Source organism: Drosophila biarmipes, chromosome 3R (genome assembly GCF_025231255.1).
Source record: "Drosophila biarmipes strain raj3 chromosome 3R, RU_DBia_V1.1, whole genome shotgun sequence".
Classification (NCBI taxonomy): Eukaryota; Metazoa; Arthropoda; class Insecta; order Diptera; family Drosophilidae; genus Drosophila; species Drosophila biarmipes.
This window is the reverse complement of record NC_066616.1, coordinates 3,161,789-3,187,700: the sequence shown is the minus strand read 5'-3', so window position 1 is coordinate 3,187,700 and position 25,912 is coordinate 3,161,789. Positions and strand designations below refer to the sequence as shown.

General features: G+C 46.3%; 1 protein-coding gene and 1 long non-coding RNA gene across 6 annotated transcripts; one reads left to right on the top strand and one right to left on the bottom strand.

The window, feature by feature from the left end:
• Positions 1-148: 148 nt before the first annotated feature.
• On the bottom strand, positions 149-1,481 carry LOC108024965 (uncharacterized). Its single transcript, XR_001768195.3, has 2 exons — positions 759-1,481; positions 149-695 (listed from the first exon to the last, which is right to left on the bottom strand). It is a non-coding gene; the product is annotated as an uncharacterized LOC108024965 (long non-coding RNA).
• Positions 1,482-4,403: 2,922 nt separating this feature from the next.
• Positions 4,404-25,874, top strand: LOC108024949 (elongation of very long chain fatty acids protein AAEL008004). Of its 5 annotated transcripts, XM_044092707.2 has the most exons (11): positions 4,404-4,623; positions 17,435-17,694; positions 18,375-18,457; positions 18,665-18,772; positions 18,932-19,012; positions 19,740-19,823; positions 20,739-20,795; positions 20,883-20,988; positions 21,054-21,190; positions 21,243-21,398; positions 24,292-25,874. In XM_044092707.2, exons 2-11 carry the CDS (start codon positions 17,637-17,639, stop codon positions 24,577-24,579), a joined length of 1,158 nt encoding a protein of 385 aa, XP_043948642.1. In that variant the 5' UTR covers positions 4,404-4,623; positions 17,435-17,636; the 3' UTR covers positions 24,580-25,874. The 5 variants fall into 5 exon arrangements, with proteins under 5 accessions (XP_043948642.1, XP_043948641.1, XP_016950669.1 ...); XM_044092706.2 differs by lacking the exon at positions 19,740-19,823 and having other exon boundaries at positions 4,405-4,623; XM_017095180.3 differs by lacking the exon at positions 18,932-19,012 and having other exon boundaries at positions 4,406-4,623.
• Positions 25,875-25,912: the final 38 nt, after the last annotated feature.

Below are 25,912 nucleotides of genomic sequence, written 5' to 3'. Positions count from 1 at the left end.
TTACATCTTTTCAATAACAAAACTTGTATTATGCTGACGGACAATATCCATTATAGTTTGGATGGCGGGAAAATTTGCTGACGTCTCTTAAGCAGTCTTAAAAAAGTGATACAATTATTTTTTTCGATTGAGATTATAGTCTTTACGGTATTTGTTGAAAAACTTATATATTTTGAAAACTGCGCCGAAGCTAAAACCGTTTTTAAACTGCACTAAAAGGCAAACGGATTCCTGGTTTGTTATTTCGTCAAAACATATGAAAACAGCCGTTTAAATTTGTCTGTGGCTATAATAATCTAATCGCTTGGTTAACACTGATTAAAATGGCAGTCGAAGCGAAAAACATATTTTTAAAAGCCATGAGTTATGTACATTTTTGACTTTACAAACTGAAATGGGGCCCAACAAGGTGCTACAAGGCACATTCTCTAAACTCTACTTATTTTTTAAGTAGTATATCTATTGTGCTCCTTTCCAGAAACCCAAGTTAACAGCTGTATGCACCATTTAGTTCCTTGAATGTTGTACGGTATTTTGGACCTTTCAGAGAATTCGTTTCCTGTTTAAGAAATTCTTCGAGGAAGTCGCCTAATTGCTGTCATTATTAAGATCTATTATTGTTATAGCTGGCACATTTGAAATTAATTTTATATTTTTTAAGCAGTCTGATTTGGTTTGGATCATAACCGTTTTTTCTAAAATATAAATTTTTTTGTTAATGGTATAAGAAAGAGAAGTAGAAGAAAAAAGGCTCGTACGTAAAGTGCGTCTGTCCGTATGAAAGATTTCTCGCAAAGTATAAGAGCGAGCCTTCCTGGGAGTCGGATTCCTGGCCTTCCTGCGCAGTGCAAGTTTTTTAAGGGTTCCATGTCCACTCTTATACCCGCAAACAACCGTAAATAGGGTTTGTTCTCTTTACAATTTTGACTTCACCCTTGAAACATTTCGATCAGACTATCGTTATACATCGATCAAAAAGTATAATTATTTTCTTCGAACTAAATTAGAATACTAGAGGCCTGGTTTTTAAGCAGCCTGATCTGACAAATTTTTATTCTACCGCATTTTGAAAAAGTTTTGACTGAGTTCATTCGAGTTAAGAAAATAATAACAAGAAAGGAAGTTGACTTCAGCAAGCCGAAGTTTGTATACCCTTGCAGTTATATAAAATAATCAACTTTAGTAACACCATGTGAAATTTATAAGGATTCTTGCTGACTTCAGTGATATTAAAAAACAATAATTTAATTCTTTTTTTAGACCATATAGATGTAAAATCTATATGTTAAAGTAGTCCGATTTTTATAAAATTGAATTCAAAATTCTTAAAAATATAAAAAATTATATTCCCAATATTATAAGATATGTCAAAAAGCCCCAAAGCTATAATTTGTTTCATATTATTTTCCCATCAATTTTCCGATCGTTCCTATGACAGCTATATGATATAGTCGTCCGATTTTGATGAAATTGAATTCAAAATTCAAAACCAATTAAAAAGTGTTATTTCTAAGCGTAGGAGGTTTTTTGAAATAAAACACCAAAGATATAATTTTTTCATAATATTTTACCACTAATTTTCCGATCATTTCTATGGCAGCTATATGATATACTCGTCCGATTTTGATAAAATTTAATTCGAATTTCAGAACTAATTAAAAAATAATTTTTCCATGCTTAAATCGTTCTATGTTAAAAAACACCGAAGATAAAATTTTTCATAATTTCCGATTAATTTTCCGATTGTTTCTATGGCAGCTATATAATAGTTGTACGATTTTAATAACATTTAATTCGAAATGCAAAACCAATTAAAAAATTGTATTTATAATATTTTTTTAAATTTTATCCCCGATAGTTCCTATGGGAGCTATAAGATATAGTTGCCCGATCCGGCTGGTTCCGACTTATATACTATCTGCAATAGAAGAAGACTTTTGGGAATTTTTAAGCCCGATAGCTTTAAAACTGAGAGACTAGTTTGCGTAGAAACGGACGGACAGACGGACATGGCTAGATCGACTCGCCTAGTGACGCTGATCAAGAATATATATATGTACTTTATGGGGTCGGAAACGTCTCCTTCACTTCCTTCTGACTGAAATCATTGTACCCTCTGCAAGGGTATAAAAAGTAAAAACAGCTGCCTGGGTTTTTCTGCAATAAAATAGGGAAATAATAGTTTTACCATCTAAGGCAATGTTTTAAATTTGAAAAGATTCGCATTTCAGTGACCGCTTGAACTGCATTTCCAACAACTATCGGGATTATTATATATTTTAAACGAATTCGTTATCAATAGGAGGGATTATTTATTCCGATGCATTCGAAATGTTGACAGTAATGTAAGTAGTCATTGCAGTCGTTAATCTTTGAAAATATTATTAAAGTAATTTAAATAATATGAATATTTTTTACATTACCTTACCTGTAGTTTCATTTGAAGTACTCATTCAGTATAATTCAGCGCTGTTAACCACAAAAATAGTCAAAGTCAATTGTTTGACTGTTTTTTTTAAGTATATTCAAATATATTTAAAAATATTCAACTTCGAGTGTATCTTAGCAGGATTCCTTAAAACAATTACGCTTTCTTATTAAATAAAATAAGGGAGAACGCTATATTCGTGAGCAACGCAAGGGAGACGGAATATTTTTCCTAGCGCCATCTAGCGGCGGTTCCATTATTTTTTCAACATTTTTAATGAACTGTTGATAATAAAATCAAAGCCGCATTTACAACAACAAAATCTTTGAGCAGCGAACGTAATTAGTTCAACTCGGCTAGTTATCCTGATCAAGACGAAAGTTCTGATTTCAACTTTTGGGACAAAAATGTAAATGAATTATTTTATCTACAATTTTATTATTCGGCTCGCTACAATAGAAAAGACGTAGCATGGCGAGATTTATAAAATTCAGTTTAAGAGTGCATAGTTAACAGCGGTCTGATCCCATTTTTAGGCTGCAATATTTATTTCAAGTGTACTCTACACCAAGAAACTGTTCAAAGCGTGCCAAACAGTCGAAAAAGCTTACAACAATGCAGTTTGCCACAGGTTTAACATAGAAATGTGCAATTACTTAATACACTAATTATGGGCAAACAAAGCTCCCCAGTAGGTGGCGACAGCTGGGCTGCGAGGGTTAATATTTGACGAGCACTTGACCTTGTCGGCTCTGGACACCAGCCGAGGCAGCTGGAGGAGGTGGGATGTAGCCAAGTTGACATAACTAAATGCATCGTAATGCACGAGTAGATTGACTGGCGTATTTAGAGCTTCGACGGAGGGCTCTCAGGCCATTGTTGGGTAATTCCCTGTTCACTTTGGCACGCGCCCTTGTGCATGGTCGGGGGATGCATTTTTCTTGATCTACGTTTCGGGGGCATTAACAGCTACCCCAGCATCTGACCACGGCTCGGAAGACATTTGCCACCCCGATGGAATTGAACAGACTTTTTAATACAATCGGTTTCAGTACTGCAACCTAAGCTGGCGGTTAAACTGACCGAAATTCGAACTCGGCCACAGAAGTCGCTATCGAAGAATTTTGGGGCACTCGGGCTGCGCAAGTTTGTTTTTTCGGGAAAATGCCACGCCCAACCCAATATAACCTTTTAATCTGCGCGCTGTCCTAACTATCTTCGTCTGAAATTCCTTCGACTATGTCGTTTATAAGCATCAAGAAAGCTGTACAAAATTAAGAAAATGTATTTATTTAGGAGATCGTATAATACGTTTTCGTCACAAAAGTTGATAGCAGGACTTTGTATGCTGTAGGTGCGATCGGCACTATATTTTTACCCCGTTAAGAAGTGATTTAGTGTGATTTTACAATAATTTAAGTTTCGAGAAGCCTTGTAGCTGTGACCGTTCTGAAATTAAGTTAATGGTATTATGTCTATTAAAGGAAGAAATGTTTTGTCTTCACATGGGAAGTGCAACCTGTAATTGTGATCTTTTCGAAAGCTCGTCTGCGGTAACTTTTCCTCGGACTGGGAAGGTATGTTTAGTGCGATTACAAATTTCGCCGGCAGCTGTACGTGAACCTTGCCTTCGCGATGACATCAGACATCAACAGGAGCACAAAAAACCGGGTTAGGGTTAGGGTTAGGGTTCAGATTTGGGTTCGGGTTCGGGTTGGAGTCGAATTCCCGGCGTCGGGGTCCGGGGTCCGGGACAGCTAGAATGTTTGCTTTGTTTCGTGCACTGCACTTGACTGACGCTCGTTCGCGGAAAGTTTCGCACTGCACTTGGCGCTGACCGTAAAGTTTCCACAGCGGCAGCTTTGCGTTCTCCGCGCCTGCGCCTGCGCAGCGTCGGCGTCGACATCCGATCGGCTGCGTCGCGCGAATCGCGTTTAATCGGCCCCACGGCGCGAACGCGGCTCAGTTTTCATTCAGAAGTCAAGCGCGCGCTAATCGCAGTCGACTCTCGCCCGCTAGTGTGCGAAAGCCAAGCCATTGCGAAAGCAATCACTCTGCAAAGTTCTTTGGCAACACTTTGTGAAATACTCGGGCCGTGCAATTTCTGTGTTGTGGTTTGCAGCTCTCAGTTTTCGGTCTCCAGTGATTTACCAACCGACCTGCTGCTGGCTGCCTTCGGTTGCGGATTCGAGTTGGTAAGTGGCGCACATGTGATTTCCTCGCTCTTTTGCAATGTCCATTTCGGACTGGACGGCGCTCTGAGCGCCGCAGCACCTCCCCGGCACGGCGCGCTCCATCCGAGATAATCGATTTGACTGGCCGATCGACTCGTGCGATCCGGCGCCCAGCAGTGGGGCAACCCTGCTGCCGCTCTTGCACAAGCGCTGCCCGGGGAAATCCAACCTGGTCCTGGTCCGATCCCCTGTTCTGGACGGGTGGAACGAGGCACTCTGCGCTCCTCCGAGTCGCGAGCAGCCGAGGTTTGTTTACCTCTGGGACAGCTGTTTGCAAGTCGGGGCTTCTAAGCACCGACCTTTGCAGTGCTGTTTGGCTGCTGTACCATCGCACTCCCAGTGATCCGGTGACATTGGCACCGAGTTCGAGGTCTGGTGTGCTTTCCGCAATTAGCACGCCTGGGCGAATAATTGGCAGAGTTTTTCTTGCGCCATAAATATTAATGCACAACACTATGAAGCAAGTGCGGAAACGATTCGCTCAAAACCGGACCTACGACGACCCCGTTCTGGCCTTGGACTTGTCCGGAACATCCTGCTGAGGACAGCAAAAAGTTCCCTTGGGTTTTCCCTGTCGGTCGACGCGCCGGACTGGTTGTAAACCACTTTTGGGAACCGCTTTTGGGAACCGCTTTTGGGAACAACTTTCGAGGACTTTTGACGGATGCGACCCCCTCGATAATGGTTGTGCATGCTTCTAGATCGAAGATCGCTTCCGCGTTGGCAGTTAATTGGAGTGATTTACAGCCTGGAAACGCCCAGAAGGGCTGGTTCATTGTTCTGTCACGGGAGCCACTCGTTTCCTACGAACGCCTCGCTCTGACAAATCTTTTCAAATCGTAAGCTGGGTTTTCGCTTCGACATTTACATATGCAAACCATCCGGGTTTCTTCGCGCTTGCCGTCTTCGAATGCCACGCACGTAGTCCGCGTTTCAAGCGAATTTACAGGCTACACGCCAATCCCCTCAGATCGCAGATCCGAGATCTTAGGCTTGAACCTGGAGAAGCCTCCGCAGGTTGCCATCTGAAATTTACCCAGACATAAAGACGTTTAGCACTCGGCGGCGGGCCGCGGCTTGAGCCCCTTACCGTCTATAAATAATTCAAACATTCGGTTGTCTAGAACAGGATCTCGCGGCCAAATCGGATGGCTAGCGCTAATGGGGCTTGCTAGCAGCTGTGATGTACGTACTTATAAAGAGTTCGCAAGTTCTTGGAGCACTGATAAATACACATCGGTCGGGGGATTCAAACAAACCAAATATAACTAATTTGCGCGGATCTCAGTTATAGGGATTGTGATGTAAACAGTATTGAAGTGGTGAATAGTTAGTGGCGATCGCAACCCCATTTTGTGATGTGAACTTTTGTGACGAAAGTGATAATAAATTCGAGTAAATAATTAATTGTTGTGAGAAAAATAAACTGAACTGAGGTTTTTTTCGAAAACACGTGAACGGGAATGCGGTTTTCGAAAAGTATAAATACATGTTATTCTAAAAGTCCACCATCACCACATCCTGGATCCGCTACATATTACGACCTTGGGAAGACAGACTGCTTAATTTTTAAAATCAACTGGAATTTAACAGCGTTTTTTGGTGACTAATGGAAACAATTAACAGAATTTCGTCCGCCTATGTGACTGCTACGTGTGCGGCATTTTAAAAGAGCCATGAGCAACAGCACGATGGGCAACACCTCCACAGTTTAGAAATATATATTTGTATTCGTAAGACAGAAAGTGGCTGGAGAATACGCCACCTTAAGTATCCAACTGCATCTTTAGATCCCCGCCTGCATGTTTTGACCAAGACTCTTGGACACTATATGCAGCAGATTCTGTCCTTCCCGGCAGAGAAACAAAAGTAACAAAAAGCTGGCCAGTAAATTGGCGTAATTAGCGAGCCGACGCGCAAAAAGCAAAAAACAACAACCAGCACGATATGAGGAAAATACAATAAATTAATCGTTACAAAATCTTCCTTAAATGAGTTCCAACTACACTTGATTAAAGAAGCAAAAAACAAGCGTGTTTCCCCCAGTTATTCATCTAAAACAGTGTTTTCAATTTATTTTAATTGCATGAATTTAAAACAAAATCTAGATAAGCAAGAAAGGAAGTTAACTCCGGCAAGCCAATGTTCGTAAAAGAATTAATCAATTTTAGTAAGACCATTTTAAATTGTTAAGGATTGTTGCTAGCTTCAGTGATATTAAAACAAAATTTGTTTTATTAATTAATAGTTTTTAAAAGTACAAAAATGATATTCCCAATAGTATAAGACTATATGTCAAAAAACAAAACTATAATTTGTTCCATATTATTTTCCGACCAATTTTTCGATCGTTTTTATGGCAGCTATATGATAGAGTGATCAGATTATGATCAAACTAAATTCGAAATTCAGAACTAAATAAAAAATGTTATTTCAAGGCGTAGGAGGTTATATGTTATAAAACACCAACGTTATAATTTGTAAAACATATTTATCCGAAGGCTTTAAAAATGTGAGACTATTTTTCGTAGAAACGGACGGACAGACGGGCGGACGGGCGGACAGGCGGACATGGCTAGATCGACTCGTCTGGTGATGCTGATCAAAATGTATTACTTTATGGAAACGTTGGAAACGGCTGCAAGGGTACAAGCAACATTGAAGATGGAAATGGTGTTCAGTAATGTTGTTTTTTATATTGATAATTGTCCTTTTAACTAGAATCTTGCTTTTAATTAGGTGCTTTCAATCAGGAAGACTTTTCTCTGACATAAGCTGAACTTAATGTCAAAACTTAACATCACATTGAGAAATCGGACGGATCGGAAAGTTAAATGCTAGCAGACTAATAATTAATTTAACACCCCGTTCTTCTGTGTCGCGATTAAGTTAGCTTTTCAACAGCTTTTCACATGCTTATTGTTTCCGCGTCGATTCACGGTTGCATTGCATGCAAATAGTTCGGAATGCATTAATTAGATGAGAGTCTGAAAAAATCAAGACTCCCCGGAAGCTTGGAGGGAGGAAGAAGCGAAGCCAGTAAAGCACTGAAGCACATTGAAATCGTGCTTTGCCTTGACATGGCAAAAATAAAAGTGATCAGACCAGCCCAAATTAGTGACTAATATGTCCAAAACAAAAGGCAATTGTACTCGTACGACGCATTTACGCTGCTTCTTTTTAATGAACATTTTGCTCGTTTGCGCGGTTACCTTACTCGCTGTATAGTAAATCTGTCAACAAAGCACTGACTTCTCACTTGAAATTTTGACATTGAAATGCCGCAGAAGACGGAGCCGGAGTCGGAGATGGCGATGGCGATGGCGATGAAGACCCACCAAGCGGCGTTGATTGAGCTGTCGAGAGCGGGCTACGAACAGCTCCAAAATTATGGTTTATTCGACCATCTTTCCACTCCCGCCCGGCCCCCAATCTCTGTCCCGAGGGCCTGTTCCGGCCGATCTCTACCGTTTGTAAGCGCGCATTTGCGGGCACACGCACATATGAACGTGGCTTTACGGGCGAAGCTGGAGTGGGTTTGTACAGAGATTAGAGGCTATTAGCGAAGTTACCTTGCCCAAGAGGAGGCCTTGGGACCGCGGCTGTTTAGATACATTTATTGTCATCGAAATGGGAAATCGCCTCCTCGGGAGCCCTCTGCGGTTCTGTCGCAGGCATGGTTCGGCTCCTCTTATTACTAGGTTCCGGGAGATGGAAGTGGGAGGAAGTGAGGAACTCAGGGGTGCGAATCAACAAAGTTCTGAAACCACCCCAGACTCGATATTAGCACTAGGTAATTATCTGCGGAATGCCACTGTGAAATACGGGTTGGAAGTGACCCCAAGGGGAGACCTTGGCGAAGCCCCTCTTAAATTGGCAGTGTTCAACTGCCTTCTCCGGGAACCATTGCCTGTTTCTTGCTGACAAAGTTGCGGCTTCGATAGACTGACTGAGCACAGGTGTCATGGCGTTCCTTTCCCAATCCACGCCCAGCATTAGGTAATTATCTGCGGAATGCTATCATGAAACTGCAGTTTACAGCGCCGCGACTAATCAATGCCTCTGCCGGAGATTTAACTGCTGATTAACAGCTCGGAGCCCCTTCCGTAATCACAGGTACCAAAGTGCACCGGAGGCAGGCCCTTTGCCCCGCCCCCAGGCGAGACTTTCAATATTTGACTTTCGGTGGCTCGTAGTCGGAGTCGGATGTTGGTCGCTGATTTAATATTTTCTTTGGAGAACTCGAGTGCTTCGGCCAAGCGGTCCCTGAGATGAACTTTGTTTATTTATTGGGGGTTTTCAGAGGTAAATACGCTACAAACTGCGCCATGTGCGGTCCTCGGCGAAAACAACTTTCGATTGCATTCTCACACTCTCTGTGGCCAAAACTGGAAATCTAGGTACATCCATATCAGCAGCCCTCTTGAAACGCCGCTTGGGGCTTATTGGCTTTGCTGGGTGTGTTTGGGGCAAATAGTGGGGCTGGGAAGCGATAAAAACACAGGTGAATAGCTCCCGATCCGGGCAAATAGGCGAAGATCGGCGAGTCGCACGACTCCCGAGCGAATCCCCCTCTCCACGCCTGGGTGTGTGCCGCAATGGATCTGTGAAAGGTTAAGAAGCCGACCCGTCGAAGCCACCTCGTCTTTGCCCCAGTACCATTATGGCCATTTCCGTACAGCTTTTGTGTTTGCTTGGCAATTGCGAAAGCGTAGCGCTTGACTGAATTTCATTTCCAGCCTCTAGATGATAGTGGCCTGAGCGGCCTTACACCTATCCGCAGTTGGCCAAGCAGCTTCGATACACATTTGGGTGGGCGTGGTCGCGGGTATGAGCTACTCATTATCAGTTTACTGGTTTCTCAGGGTCCAGAACGGTCGCGAAGATTTTAATGGATCCCGTGTTTACGGCCTCTGTAATTGCCAGCCGTGTCACCGTCGTGGAACGACGAGAAAGTCACAGTCAGGGCCGCGATTGGGTTTCCATTGGGATTGGGCCATCGCCGGCCGTCTCTTTCGGTGGCGTTTGCCAAGCCGAGAGTCTGGGCTTCGAGCCTGGGACCCGGCGAGGCCGTTGGTGATGCATATTTGGCGTTTGGGGTATTTGCCAAGCTAAATCATTATCATTACCACACATTAGCTAACTAAGCCTTCAATTTGAAAGGTGGCTTTGTGCTTTGTCTATTGCGGTGACGTGCCCATTGTGCAATGGGCAAGTGCCTAGCGCTTCCCCTCACTACATTCCCCAAAAAGTCAAGCCATAAGTCCAATTTAAATAGATTTCTTTTTGTCAGGCGCTGTCGTTGCCATTGTCTTTGGTTTCGTTGTTTCTCCTTGTTTTGGTCTCTTGCCAGCACATTTAATTATTTTAATGCTGCCGTGTAACTTAACGTTCAGTTGAGAGTTCGGGCATGCCTCATCCTACGCCCCGGCTATTCGAAAAAGGACTTACAATGTAGATGTTCGTGACTTAAATGGCAAATAACTCCGGTCATTGGAGTCCGATCACAAAAAATGGCATGCTCCCAGAAAGGTAGAATCAGGAAAAACTATCTATGATTTAAATACTTTTTTTTTATTCTAAAGGCAGCTCAACATTAAAACACAAGAGTCGCCATACTTTCAAGAAACGTTCATTTTCAATACATTTAATGGTAGTTTACCTTTTGAAAAACGAGAATTCGAAAAACCTCTCTAGAGCTAAGGGAAACTGCCCGGATGTAAGACAAATATAGATCTGTTTCCCAACCTTCCCCGCTTTAGGGGGATTTCCATGTTAGGGCAATAATCGGGCAAGCAAGCAACCAAGCAAGCTATAAGATACAGGTGTTCCTTCTGGAACGTTCCAACCTATTTTATATTTAAAAGGAGTCTCTTTTGACTAGAAAAGCCCCCTTTTGAGTTTCCCAGTCGCCGCGAACAATTAGCTGTGCGACTTGTGACATCGCGAATCAATTATTAAAAATAAAGCGCGGAGTCGGGCTTACACCTCACCTTGGGCCCGCATGCACTACCGAATCCCAAACGTTGGCGGTGCTGCGTGGCGTCAAGTTTCTCGGGCTGCCTGGCCTGGGACGCCTCGCCACTGGTGTGCCAGCGCATATAAATTGATTAATAAGTTTCGAAAATGAATGCCCCAGTCCAGATATTGCGATGCTGCCTGCACAACTCCATGGTTGCTCCAGCATCGCCGTCGTCGTCGGGGCCCACAAAGCCGACAATCGAATTAGCCTACAGCCCGGCGGAAGCCAAACTGAACAAGCGGGAGCCTGGTGCGGCTGTGGGCGGAGGGCAGTTCTCCTAAAAGCCCACCAGCTCCTAATAGCCATCCCAATAAGAAGCAGCCCCAAGGCCCAGCCCCGGGGGGCAGTATCTGCTCGTCCATATGTATTCTGCGCATGCTTTTGCCCGGCCCCAAGTGAGTCAAGGGCGCAGGCGCCGCTGGCCATCGGGCGAATTAGACAGTCCAGGCACGTAGAGCAGCTATTTGGACTTCTTCGGCCTGAGCCGCTTTGAATTTGCACGCCTCCGTTTGCTGCAATCTCCGATGGGCAGGAGCACAGCACGGCAGCACGTAACTCCGCGCCAGAAGCTGTGCCCTGCGTATGCAATCCAGCATGGGGCATGGTGCGCACCCTTTGGGTTACAGAAATCGGGATTAAAGTGCCGAGGTACCTAGCGAGCACTGAGTAGCCTTTAACTTCGAACTCCGAGTTCGATTTCGATTTCGAATGCGTCATGCATGCGCTGTGTCGCTGAACCCAAGGTACACTTTGTGGCCATACATTAGCTGGCTCAAATTGGCCAGCTCCGACGATAGATTTGCTCGGCAAACACAGGCGACTGGTGCCTGACAGGGGAGGTTCTGAAGGGGTAACACCGTTTCCGGTTCATTTGCCTGGAAGCGAGCAGGAGCGAGAGCCGCGGCCAAAAGCACCACAAAACACACTGGCCCGTGTCCTTCGGGTCCGCGGGTTGGTGGTGTATCTGTGCCCCAGTGTGCTCTGGGCTGGACGCGAGTGGGAGCAGGCCAGAGCCGAAAACAAACCAAGTGCGAGCCCGCAGCAATGACAGCCCGGGGAAAGTGGAGGCAGGGTCCGCCTCTCCCGCTGGCGATGACATAATGCAGTCACCCAGTGCTGTTCTTTTGAGCCGTGCCGCACTCACGTCAGTTACTTGGCTGGCCAGAAGGCGAGCGGCGGCAACCCTGGCGGCAGGGCAGAGAGCTCCGAAGAGAGGCTCGCGCATCCGCTATCAGCGACCTAAGAGAAACGTAGAGGCAGTGGCGGCAGTTGAGGCAGCCGGTATTTTTGCGCCAAGCTGAGTACTGTGTATCTGGCGGATACGGAGGGAGCGAACGTCAGTGTTGCCACTGCTGCCGCTGGACGGCGCGTGACGCAACACTGAGCGCGTAGTGCCTCTACGACAGCTGGTCTTCTTCTTGCCCGCCTTGCCATTTCCCCGGCGGCTTGCCGCTTGCTATCAACAGCCACACATCCGCCAGATACAGATACACAGCAATAGCAACAGCAACAGCAACAGCAACAGCAACAGCAGTAGCAGCCGTTCGTGTCGCCCTCTGCGGCTCTCTTCCGGCGCTCTTCTCTGGCCGCAGCTGGTGTTCGGTTTCGGGGTTCGCCCGCTCTTCGCCAGAGCAGCGGGCCTCAGTTCGCATTTCGCTTTGGGTTGTGCCTCCTCGTCTGGTTCGCTTTTTGGGTCAGGCCAGAGCGATTTCCACACCGAATTCCTAGTCTGCTGCTACTGCTACCACTGCAAAACGAACTCAAAGTAAAGTGTTACTCCTATTTAGATTGCGATACGCCTCGGCTTCGATTTGGATTTCGACTCGGACCTGGGTTAGGAGTGCTGTCCCTGGCTTTCCGAGTGGAGTGAAGTGCAGATCCCTGTGTCCTTGTGTGTCGCGTCGGTTGCGCGCTGCAAAACCACGTAACAATCGTCTAGTGCCGCCCTCCGCCCCGAAAAGCTAGCAGTGTTGTAATCCACCGCCCCGCCCCCTCGACAGACGAGCAGCGGCAGGCGGAATCGGTTAATGCTGCCCCGACCCTACCCGCGGCCCGACCTGCGCTCAATTAGCCCGCTGCACGGCTTTCGTCTCTAATTGACCCAAGTGCGGCCAGTGCCAGCACTGAAAAGTAGAATACTCGTGCCACCCCTCGCCCGGTCCGCTCCCGCCGCACCACCTGCGGTTATCAGTTGGCCTACCTGCGACCCAGTCTGCGCTCGGACAGGGACAGGGACAGGGACAGCCACTAATCGTCTTATCGAGGGCGATAGCGGCCCTCCCAGATTAGGACGCACCCGGCCAGAACAGAGCCAGAAGCGCCAGAATCAGAGGCGAAAGCCGAGCCGCCGAGTGTCGTCACGTTGTTGTAACGCATGTGTGTAAATATATGACATAATTCCAAGACATTCCGCTCGCCCGCGCTCTCGCACTCGCACTCGCACCCAGAAGGTGGATGCGCTCCCTCTCTCGCTCCCTGCTCGCGCCCGCTCTTAGTCGCTGGCAAGAGAGCGCTGGCGAAAATGCAGAGAGCAGCAGAGAAAGCGACCCCTCAACAAGTCGTCCGCCACCGCAGTCGCCCGCCTCCGAGTCAATCAGTTCGGCGGAAGCGCTCGTCCCGCCCACTGCCAGCACCGCCCACCCCACAGCTGAAATGCACGGGCCGCCGCTACATGCAGCGCGACGATCCACCCACAGATCCGATAAAATTGGGCTGTTAGGCAACGCGCCACGCTTATTTTGAGGGCTTCCCACCCAAGAGGTTGACAGGCAGTCCGATTGGGCTAGCTAGAGGTATTCATTCAGGCAGTCCACGAGAACGAAATACGAGCTCTGCAGCTACGACAGACTTTCACGAGATACAGCTCCAGGTGGTTCGGCCCTCCTGGGCGCCATTCATCCGCCTTTTGGTGGGGCGAGTACAACCTATCCGGGGCGGGTCGAGTTGGAAAACGAGGAAAGTTGTGGGGGCCGATTCGAATCGGTGCATTTGAATATTTTCGCGGGCTGCGTGGGCTGCCTCAGAAAGCGGGGTCGGCGGCGTTTCGAAACTGCGATGCGACATTCTTCGCCGCTGGGCCGCTGGGCGACCCAATAAATAACAAAGGCCCAAGCAGATATTGCGTCAAGGTACAAAGCGCGCTTCGGTTTCCATTTCATCAGGTCAACCTGTTGTGCGCTGCCTCTCGTTGCCGCGTTATTCGCTGCTGTGGCTTCTTTTTGGCGACACACATTCGTAAACGGCTTGACCATGAATTCGATTTGAGCGCAAAAGTCCCAAAAACAAAAGAGAAACGTGAAATGAAAACCCGAAAGCCATAAAAAACCCGGCCGTCCCGGGCGAGTATGTGTGGAGTGCCGTAATAATTAATTGATCGACAAGTGCGGAGCTTTGATTTGGTATGCGAGCCGTCACCTGCCACTGAAATCGATCATGATCAGGCGGCGGCCCTTGCCCCACTCCGGCCGAAGCCGCGGAGCGCCGTTCTTGCGACAGCGCAGCGCTGCGACGACAGCGTCTTCGGTTCCCTGGCGCCCCGCGCTTCGATGGGCGGTGTTTCCCAATCGGAGGGCGTGCTGCAGCTGCGCGCCAGCCAACGCACGCGAATTGCACCTGCAGCCGGAGTCGCAGCCCGCTCGGTCCGCGGCGCGAGGCATCCCACCTCTGACCACTCCACAGGGGAAATCTATGCAAAGAAGTGTACATTAATTCGAATGGCCCGCCAGCGTCAACGCCAACGCCTCTGCCCGCTCCCCAAGCGCGGCTCGTCGAGCGCCGACTGCGGCTTCGTCAGCGGCTTCGTCAGCGGCGGCGGCGGCGGCGGCGGCGGCGGCGGCGACGGCGACGGCGACCGCGACCGCGACTGAGATTGCGGCTGAGCGAAGCGGCCTTAGTTCGTCGGTCGCCGTGGCAGCCAGTTAGTCGTGCTCCGCTAGTCGATGTCGACGGTTCGCCTCTGTCCCGCTCTCCGCCCACTTCCCGCCGCTCGCCCCGCCGCGAACCGCAAGCCGCGTTTCGTGAAGTCCGCTCCGACCTGCAGCCCGCTGCAAGGACCCCGAGGAGCCTGAAACTCAGCAGTTGTGCCCTTGCGGAATGCTAGACCCAATGTGCCGAGCAGCGAGCGCAGCTTACGCCTGTCACAGCACCGGTTGCCAGTATTGAGCAGTAGCCACTCCCGCTGCAGACCGACTTTGCCGGAGTAGCGCCTGGCAGACGCCCCAATTGTTGCTGAAGCTGTTGGCAGACCAGCTCAACCGCACCGAGTGCAACCGTCGAGGTAAACCTTCGGCCCGCTCCACTCGGCAGAGCGATCCCTCGGCCATCTTCAATTGGAATGAGTTCCGAAATCTCATGGGCGTGCATTCCCCTCAATCGTTGACCAGCGTTTTTGCAACAACCTTTAGCTCACACAGTGTATTCGGTGATTAATTGCGAGCTAATTGTGTGGAGGAATGCGTCGCGTTCCGTTTACTCCGGAGTGGTTGACCCTTTTATCGGCGTGGAAGTTTCGGTGGCTGTCAAAGCGCATGCAAATGAGCCTCCGTAAGATTTGCCAAGCTGAAATGCCGTATAATTCAAAACGGCACTCAAGAATCTGATGCAACTCGACAGCACACACGACTGCTGGAAGAGGCAGTCCCCCTGCTGGCAAAGGCTCGATGAGCAAATGTCAAAGTTTGTTGAGCTTGGCACATCATCAGTGGCCAGGGGCCCATCACTTGACCATTGGCACCAATACAGCTCGCTTGGCCGTCAGTCGAGCCCGTCTTTGGGCCAAGTCAAGGGTCGTTGGGAAGCACACTAGATCCGAAAATCGATAGATGATGGAAGCGGGAATGTCAGGAGGCCCTCGACACCTTCTCCGCACGGGCGCATGATGTGGTGGTGGGGGAGACCCCCGCCACCCCCCAATAATATTGTGTCAACAACTGTGACAACTGCCAAGCGCCACACGTCTTTTCGCCGTCATTCATGACGTGTTGGGCGGGCATTAGGCGCGTTTCCCTGCGAGCGGCTTTCTTGGCCCGGCCAAGAAGGCGGAGGTGCGTCGGGTCAGTCACGCGACACCAGACACCATGCCTGGACCCTGCCGGTACCCAACCCGAAGGACAGACACCACATCCCACCCTCAGCCCTGCCTCGGCCCCTCTCCCTCCCTCTCAGAGGGCCAGAAGCGGGGTGGTTTGCTCTCGTGGCCGCGTTTTTCATTCAAGAAACGCGCCGCGGGCCTCTGCGCACGAGCGAAGGAAAAGCCAGAGGCAAAGAGAAACCCTAGTCGGCATCACGTGATGATTTTGGGGCAACGTGGCGCCCGGGCTGACGCCGGTTTAGCGGCGTGTTGCTCAATGGGCCAGCTTTGGGTGGGTTGGTGATGGCTGGCCGTTCGGTGTCGCCTTACATGCCCATGTGTGGAGCAGTGTTGCCTCATGCTTTCCGGAACCGCTCTTGGCTTTGTGTGGGCTCACATCGAGGGGGGCGGCTGAAGAAGGGCGAAACCAGGTCAATGAATCGGCAATATTTGGCAGGGCTTTAAGTCGCTGCTGCCGCTGCTGTTGGCTTTTCATCGCTCCCCGGCGGGCCGGCGCTTTCGCAGGGGTGGTCGGCCACCCTCAACCCTCAATCTGGCGAGGGCAAGCCCATTGCCACCCATCCACAGCCCACAACCCGCCCGCACGACAGAACAGCTCTGCCTGGTTGTGACTTTGAATTAGTTTAAAATTGGCTTTCGGTGCCAGTGGCTTAATTTTCATTATTGTAGCTGTTGGGTCGTGTGTTTGTTTCGCTTGTTGCTTGCCCTGCACGAGGCGAACATTGAATGTGGCCCCCAATCATGTGGATAGATATTCATATATGATCATATTCATGTCCTGATTGGAAATCCAATTCCTTCGAGAGCAGCAGTTAACTGTGATTTATGGGTGCCCCGAACACCCAAAGGCCCGAACAGCAATGACGCACCCAGGTGAGACTGGTTCATGGCGAAACGGCATCGCCAGGTTTCCTAGTTGTCGCCCCGCCACTTGCCCTGCAAGAGGCTTCGTCGTCAAGCCTTTACGATAATCTAGCGTGACGTCGGGGGCAGCGTGTGAGTAATGTGCACGTGGAGCCAAACACTTGACGTGGGAGGGGTAGCACTCTTACTCAGCAAAGGAAGTCAATGCTTATTTGCTGTTCCAGTGCAAAACTTCCCTAGATAACACATCCCTCCAAAGGGCCGTGCCACATTGGGGCAAGTGCCTAGTGTTTGCCTGTTGTCCTTGACCTCTTGGCAGACATTTACCCGAACATTACTCATACGCCACATGCTCCTGTGCTGACGGTAACTGGTTTGGCTAATTCTTCCGCTCAGTTTATCGATTTGCGATAGCAATTCCCGCGATAAGAGGTACAAATTCCGCGATTGGCCCAAAAAATGGAAAAAACAAGAGACGGAGCTCAAACGAGAACGTTCAATTATAAACAAGATGTAAATGTGCCGATCAAATGCTGACCGAGCAGCTTTTGCCTTTAGTTTATTAACCTCATTCTATTTCTGCCCCCGACCTCCGTTCTGTGGCTGCGAGTTTGCGGCTTTTTAAAGATGTAGGGTGTTTAACGGGGGCCGATAAGGGCCGGCCGAAGTGGGTCGTCGCTGGCTCCAACTCAAACTGGTAGTGGAAATTCGGTGGGGTCGTTACATAAATGTTAAGGGGCTCTCTAATGTCTTCGTAATATGTTGGTAAATTAACTCCCTTTCATCTCCTTTTGCAGTTCGAAAATCCGCTTGACCCGCATCAAGTGCACTAAATTCCAACACTAAAACCTGATCTGAATCGGGACGCGGTTCCTGGAAGTCAAGACTTTAACCACCAAACTAATTGTACAATCAGCGAGGAACACGAACTGCAAGTAATCGTTTAGAAGGACTGCACTGTGAGCAGAGGAAAAGCACCAACCACTACACAGCAACACAATGGCCTTAATTATGAAATACATCGACAGCATAAGCAGATACATAGACTCACATAGTGGTAAGTACTCCCCGAGTTCGGGGGATTCGCTAATTTGCCTAACCTTGATTTTGGAGGACTGCGACCAGCCACCGCGACATGGGGAGCATTTCAATGTCACTTCTCCTTCTCGCTTTTCTCTCCAAAAATGGCAGTGGGATTAGCCAATGGATAAATCGTTTTTAACACCAGTTCTCTAATTGGTCAAGAGAGGTTGGCAGCACCGGGAGAAAGGGGGATCAGGCACTGAGCTACTCTCCTCTGCCTAGGCTCTCTAGCTCGACTCCTCTTGAAACCGGCCATCACACTATTCACGTGCTGAGAACGTCTTCTTGCCGGCACTAGCACGCATATCTATGCCAATATTTACACAAGTCGTTATGGCACCGCCTTCTGCTCAGATCTTCTTGACAAATGCAAAGCAATTCCGAGCTGACTACGCGAAACATGCTAAAATTATGATACAACATCCCCGTTCGGGGGTACTACAGGTTTAGTCAGAAATGGCAGCGCAGAGAAGCCAATTAACTGGAGACCTACTGAGACAGAGCCAAAACGAGTTCTGACATACTAGCGCAACAATTCAGGGTCAATGTCAACGATGAGGAAGATGCTTCTTCTAACTAACCTCCGCTCTTGCCAGGACAAGAGCAGGCGCGAGGCTACAGTGAGATCTCTAATTGTTGCCCTCTTTTGCACAGACTCAAGGACAAAAGGCTGGCCCATGATGTCGTCCCCATTTCCCACACTGGCCGTTTGCCTCACATACGTGTATCTGGTCAAGGTGAGTATCCAACAAGCAGTCTGCCAAGAAGTCGGTTGACCAATTTTGGGCTCCTGAGGTAATAGTAGCGCCCGAAGATAAGGGGGCGGGCTGGCTAATCCACGCCCGCCATATCAACGCGCGATAAGAATAGCTGCTACATGGCCCACGATCACCTTAGCGTCTGCCGGCGATTACATAAATGCTGAAATGAACTTATTCCCCCAGGTGCTAGGACCCCGGTTAATGGAAAATCGAAAGCCGCTGCATCTGCAGAACACACTAGTCATGTACAATGCCATACAAGTTGTGTTCAGCGCGTGGCTCTTCTACGAGGTAGGTTGTCCACTCCCATCCCATTCCCTTTCCCCACATCCCAGCAGCTCATTCATCGCGTGGCATCGTCGCTGGACTGACCCGTGAACACGCGGACCCGTGGAGGATGCTTTATGCTCTAATTTAACCTGTTTTTTGCCACTAATGTCTCTGTTCTAGTGCTTGATGGGCGGCTGGTGGGGCTCGTACAGCTTCCGGTGCCAGCCGGTGGACTACACAGATAGTCCCACATCCCGGAGAGTAAGTGTCCCGAACGACAGTGCTTTAGAGTACCTATAAGTGTGTGCAGATCCCAATAGTGTCCCGACTACTTCAGAGCGATCGCTCGTCCCGCGTTATCGCGTTCCATTCTACATCTGCAATTAGGGCAATCCGTCGCGGCTTCTGCTTAATCTAATCCTAGTGTATTGTTATTGAACTGGCCACTGACCTAGCCAACGCTTTTTGCAGTATTAACCAGCCACGCCTCGCCTCTAGTCGTCTCCATTGTATTAACTACGTATTGTCCATGGTATATACAAATAACTCCCGGCGGCACCAGACGTCACCAGCCGATGTGTGCGACCGGCTTTGACTAATACCAATCAAGTACCCTAACGCACCTTAGTGCAGGCCGGCACCCTGCCCGGGTGCTCCGGCTGCTGATCTGTTTTGTACATAAATGCTAGCCCTAAACACAAGTGCTACCTTCAAGATCGGTGATTAATTTCGCTTCGGTTAATCTTAAAACTGCGCTTAGGCATAAGTTGATACCACCTAAGTGCTACTCACACTAACCCTGCGCACCGCCAAATATGCACCTGTAAATAGCCGACAGCTGAGCGAGCTTTCCACGAACCACCGACCTGAAAGGACGTCCTTCAGCCAAGATCCGGTGACGATGCCCAATGCCAGAATCTCTCACAATCATCAAAGAACTCGGAGCCGAGCGAATATATATGTGACTTTTTGTGCTCTACATTTGCAGATAGGCATTTCCGGTTGGCTAACTGGACATTATAGCTTCCGATGTCAGCCAGTCGACTATAGTAATAATCCTAGAACGTTAAGGGTATGTGTTAACCGCCACGAGCAGTAAGATAACTATAACGATAACAAAGTAGCGATAAGCACTCCGGTTACCTTTTACTTCCATTAAGGTGTTAGTGCACGAATAGTCATAGATAATCATAATCATTTAACACACGTAGAAGTACCCATGGAGAGGGTCCATTATATAATGTAGTATACGGTGTGGTGGGGTTGAGGGCTATTGCATACGTCCTAAGCAAGACCAGTGCTAACACCGAAACCATATGGATTCTAACCCGGATTTCAGCATGTGTTTGCCGTACATAACTGATAGATATCTTTCCACTACCACCGAACTAAAATGCAATGGTTCGAATGCGACCCTGCGTCTGTCTAAACTAATTGCAATCTTTGCAACTGAATGTTTACTACCCGTTGTTTCTGGGTGTGTTTCACACTTAAGCAAACATCTTTAATCCTGCTGAATTTCAAATAATTTCCATCCTTCCTCTTGCCCATATAACACTTGCTCAAATGTAATAACAAGGCAACCTTTAAATGTGGTTGAGCGCGGATTCAGTCAGTGTGGACCGCCATGTATTTCCTTAACAAATCCGATAATTCAGTCGGCACTTAGGCAAGTGTTATGCGGACATTATGGGCCTAGGAGTCTGCATATGAGTTCGATTGGACTTACTAGTGTGTGAGACTTTTGGTGCGAACTGTTGTCGGTTGAGCCGACACGCCTGCTCTCCCTATTCCATCTGTTGTGAATGGCGTTTTAAAGGAGGTCAACTTTGAAAAGCTAAGTTTTGTGTCCAACTCCCTGCGCCCGCTCCCCTGATTGGATAGGGATAAGCAGCGCTCAGCCCAGCGGAATTCGCAAACAACTCGTGATCACTACCTCTATAAACGCACTAACGAAAACACCTCTTCACCTCTTCTGCTGCCTCAGATGGTTCATGCCTGCTGGTGGTACTACTTTTCGAAGTTCACCGAATTCATGGATACGGTGAGTGGTTAACCGCCGGGAGCCTGCGGCCGGGAGCCTGCGCTCGGTTATTGCATTCATAAATCAACTTGTTGTTCGTCGCCACAGATTTTCTTCGTGTTGCGCAAGAAGACCAGCCAGGTTACCACGCTGCATGTCATCCATCACGGCTGCATGCCCATGTCGGTCTGGTTCGGCGTTAAGTTCACCCCGGGTGAGTTGCGGTGACAGTGTCAGTCGCAGGCCACCCCTGACCATCCAATTTCCCTGCATCCCCAGGTGGCCACAGCACCTTCTTCGGCCTGCTCAACACCTTCGTCCACATCGTGATGTACACGTACTACATGTTCTCGGCCATGGGTCCGCAGTACCAGAAGTACCTCTGGTGGAAGAAGTACCTGACCACCCTGCAGATGGTGAGCTCCGGTGGGCAGTTGCCTAGTTCCCTACTAATCTCTGCTTTCACAGGTCCAGTTCATCCTGATTATGGTGCACGCTTTCCAGCTGCTCTTTATCGATTGCAACTACCCGAAGGCGTTCGTCTGGTGGATCGGCATGCACGCCGTCATGTTCTTCTTCCTGTTCAACGAGTTCTACAAGGCAGCCTACAGGAGCCGCATGATGGTGAGTCAGTCCCAGCCCCTCAGCTTCTCTGCCGGAAACGAGGTGTAAACGCATCTCTTAGCACGCACCTAAGCCTCCAAAGACTTTCCCACATTAATGGTCCCAACAAAGCGCCGCGAAGTAGCCGCTCCATTATTTCAACGTGGATCGTGGATCACGCTTCCCACGTTGCCCGAGGCGACGTTGGGCGAGCAGCGCTCCAGATTGCGGCTTGTGTTAATGAAAATGAAAACGAATACCTAACCGAAACGACGCGATTCGAAACTCTGAGGCAAACGCGGTTATATCATCACTGCTGAACTGCACCTTGCGGCCTGTCGATTACAAATGAGAGAAGCTGTGGTCCAAATTCATTAACGAGATTTCGTCAAGTAGGTCTCTGGGAATTTGGGAGTTGGGTTCAAAGCCACGACTCCGGCTCTGAGCTGAGGTAAAATCGTTAACCGGCTTCGTTTCGCATCCAAAGAGCTTCGCGCCGCGCGAGTGAAAGTTTAACGGAAAGACAATACCAACAGCTTTAGTAAGGGCCAGCAAAAAAACAATGCCAGACACACGGACAAAATTTCAGATAACATGTACATCATTGCATAATTGTCATTTGAAATTGGGGGCTGGACCGAATCTGTTAAAAGAACTCGGTGATGTGACCAAAAATAATCAATTTTGTACTAGTCCTTATTAATTGATTAGCTGCACACAATCTGATTAGGCGCATTTTTATCAAATTCGTGATTCCTAAAAATCCTATTTACAGGAGTAAAAGAGAATTTTATAAAAAAAATAAGAAATAATTATTTTCGTGTTACTTTTGCTCTAATTGATGGTTGATATGACAGATTTCTGATGCAGCATATAGTATATGAAATAGTACAGACGATTTTTTAAAAATCCTTTTCAAATTCTGAAAGATACTCTTAGGAGTAGAAGATAATAAAGAACAAGAATGTAGGTTAACTCTGGCAAGCCAAAGTTTGTATACCCTTGCAGGTATAAGAAAAAAAAACGTTGGTAACACCATATTAAATTTTTAATGATTGTTGCTCAAAAAATTATTGTATTATTATTTCCTGACTGTTCTTTGACAGCTATATGTTAAAGTCGTGCGATTTTTATTACATTTCACTCAAAAATCTTGGAAATATACAAAATTATATTCCCAGTGTTATAAGATAATAAGTCAAAAAGCACCAAATATTTAATATGTTTCAATTTATTTTCCCAGCAATTTTCCGATCAAAATCGTCCGATAAAATGAAATTCGAAATGCAGAACTAATTAAAGAATGTTTTATCCAAGCGTAGGAGGTTATATATAAACAAAGACCAGGAAAGGAAGTTAGCTTCGGCGAGCCGAAGTTTTTATACCCTTAAAGCTAAAAGAATTAATCAACTTTAGACATTTTTAAGGATTGTTGCTGGTTTCAGTGATAATAAAAAAAAATTATTTTATTCTTTTTTTTCATAAATTTTTTTGACATCTATATGTTAGAGTATTCCGATTTTTATTAAATTGAATTCGAAATTCTTAATATTAAGATAATATGTCAAAGAGACCCAAAGCTATAATTTGTTTCATATTATTTCCCACCAATATTCGGATCGTTCCTATGACAGCTATATGATATAGTCGTCCGATTTTAATAAAATTTAATTCGAAATTTATAACTAAATAAAAAGGTTATTTTTAAGCTTATAAAAACCTCGAAGATATAATTTTTTTTAAATGTTTTCTCCGATACTTCCTATGGAAGCAATATGATATAGTTGTCCGGTCCGGCTGGTTCCGACTTATATAATACGTGCAATAGAAAAAAGACTTTTGAGAAAGTTTCAACCCGATAGCTTTAAAACTGAGAGACTAGTTTGCGTAGAAATGGACGGACAGAAGCACGGACAGACGGACATGGCTAAATCAACTCGTCTAGTGACTCTGATCAAGAATATATATACTTTATGGGGTCAGAAACGTCTCCTTCACTGCGTTGCATACTTCTGACTGAAATCATTATACTTTCTGCAAGGATATAAAAATATAATAATAAAACTGAGAGACTAGTTTGCGTAGAAACGGACGGACAGACGGGCATGGGTAGATCGACTCGTCTAGTGTTGCTGATCAAACTTCTGACTGATCATAATCATAATACCCTCTGCAAGGGTATAAAAAACAACCAAAATGATTGTTATTGGAGCTTTATGCTGGATCCTACTTATTTACCACTTACTATACGAGTATAAGCAAGACTTTTAAAAAGCAGACAGACATATCTACCTAGATCTCGACATGTTGCTTATTAAAATATATTTTCTTTATGAGGACGTTCTGAAATCATTACACCCTCTGCAATGTGGAAAACTTAACGCATAAATTATATTCATAGCTAAAGTACCATAATTCTTAAGTTTAAAAATATGAAATCGCAAGTTTACTCGTAATGCTCTTTCGATTAGTAATAAAATATAAAGAGATACATTTCTTATGACATAAAACTTTATATTATTATAGTGCAAAATTTAGAAGTAAATTATGGACACATTTTGGGAGAAACAAAAATCTCCACCCAATTTTTTTTTAGTTCAATATAAAAATAAGTGTACCTGGATTTAAATTTAATTTTAAGTTCAAAGCAGCAGACACCACAGTCTTATCGACTGTCACAAGCAGTATGAATATATATTTGCGGACAGGACGAAATCGACTAGGCCTTTAATCGTGATCGAGGTTGTGTGTCCTAATGATATCAGAAAATATTCCTTATGCAATATACTACCATTCTTGCCTGCAAGCCATACTAAAAAGATTAAACAAGATATCATCCAATTGCTTCTATATTTTAACACAAACATTAGGCACAACCCCAATACTAACATTGCCTTGTCTGTTCCTATTCCAGAAAAAGAACGGAGCTCTGGCCAACGGACATGCCAAGCCCAACGGCTATTGCAAGAGTATCAACGCCCATGACGACCTGGCCATGCCGCAGCAAACGGAGTCGGCGACGCCCGTATCAAAAGCCAACGGGAGCACAAACGTTCAGACCAATGGCCATGCGAATGGCCTGGCCAATGGCTACAGCAGCGCGCACAAGGGTGCAAACGGCGGGCTCTTGACGAACGGATATGCCACCAAGCTCCTGGACGACGCCTCCCAGGAACTGAAACAGCGAAAGACGCCGAAATAATATCGGGGCAAGGAAGGGCGCCGCCAGCACAGAGCTTAGGACATGGCGACGGCTGCCGTGCCAGGACCATCCTGGGAGGGGGCGAAGCTCCACAGTCATTTCCACAGGCAATCTTTTCTTCACTTCAACTCACTACCCTACATCGAAGACCATTCACACACAACATTTCGCGTGATGACACACTATACGTTCATTTGGGAAAGCATGCCGAGCAAGCGCAGATTGTGGAGTTCGAAACCCAAACTACCACTGCATGCGCAAAGTATATTTTCCAAGAGCCCAGCCGAGCATGAAAATACGCTAATGGTATGCCTGCGTGCATATTGAAGCATATGCAAATGTATAGGCATTGCGAATGCATATGCGCCCATTCTTCTACTTTGAACATGATTTGTTGTTTCTTTTCTATAACTACTTTAGTTGTACAAAGCTTACTTATCATAAGTACCCCAGCGGATTGTATAATACAAAAACAAAACAAATCAAGATTTCAACTAAACAACAATATAAACGGAAGCCCAGCATAAACACTTTAAAAACTAAAGCTAATGCTTGTTACACTTATTTTGTGTGAGAGCAAGGAATTCAACTATTTAAGCCTAGAATTTAACTATATATGTGTATATAAATACATATATTATTAAAATAAATATAAATATAAAAAAAACAGAAGCCAACGGCAAATTTTGTAAATGTATAAATAAAAACCAATTTAATTTAAAATTAGGCACAATAATTGTTAAAAAATAGAACAGTCATTCATTGCAAAAAAGTAAGAAAGCTAAAAAAAAACACAAACGCAAGTATTTGACACATTTTGTGAAACGTTTCAAAGTATACAAAAAAAAAAATAATGTACGAAGACATTAAGAATTCACAGGCTATTACCCATAAAGTTTCATTAATTTATTACAAGTAATTATGCGGCAAAAAATTCAACGCGATTTGAATTTGGATCTTTGATCATTTTTAACGGTGCATACCCCAAACATCCACAGTACATCATTATTGAAAACAAATAGAAAATACAAATAGTAATAGCCATAAGAGCGATCCACTTGAAACCGAGCATGAAAATCAGTAAATTGTTGGAATCAAATAAACAAAATAGACTGTAAGTCCCACATTCTAGATATGCAGTTGCCATACTTTTTGTATGCGTAATAGCCATTTTTGTGGAGCAGTATGTAAACATTACCTATGTAGTTATTATTATACAAAATACAAAAACACATGTCTAGAAAATTAGGTGAAAATGGAGTGGAGAATTTTTTCAATAAAAACACTAAACTGAAGTATTTTCTTTGTGGTTTACCTTAGCAGCCACCCATCG

Bases quoted from the DNA above. Each gene is read 5' to 3' on its own strand.
- LOC108024949 (XM_044092707.2), top strand. From the start codon at position 17,637: ATGGCCTTAATTATGAAATACATCGACAGCATAAGCAGATACATAGAC. The intron at 17,695-18,374 runs GTAAGTACTCCC...TCTTTTGCACAG, and splicing joins ATACATAGACTCACATAGTG to ACTCAAGGACAAAAGGCTGG. The intron at 20,989-21,053 runs GTGAGTTGCGGT...CTGCATCCCCAG, and splicing joins CGGCGTTAAGTTCACCCCGG to GTGGCCACAGCACCTTCTTC.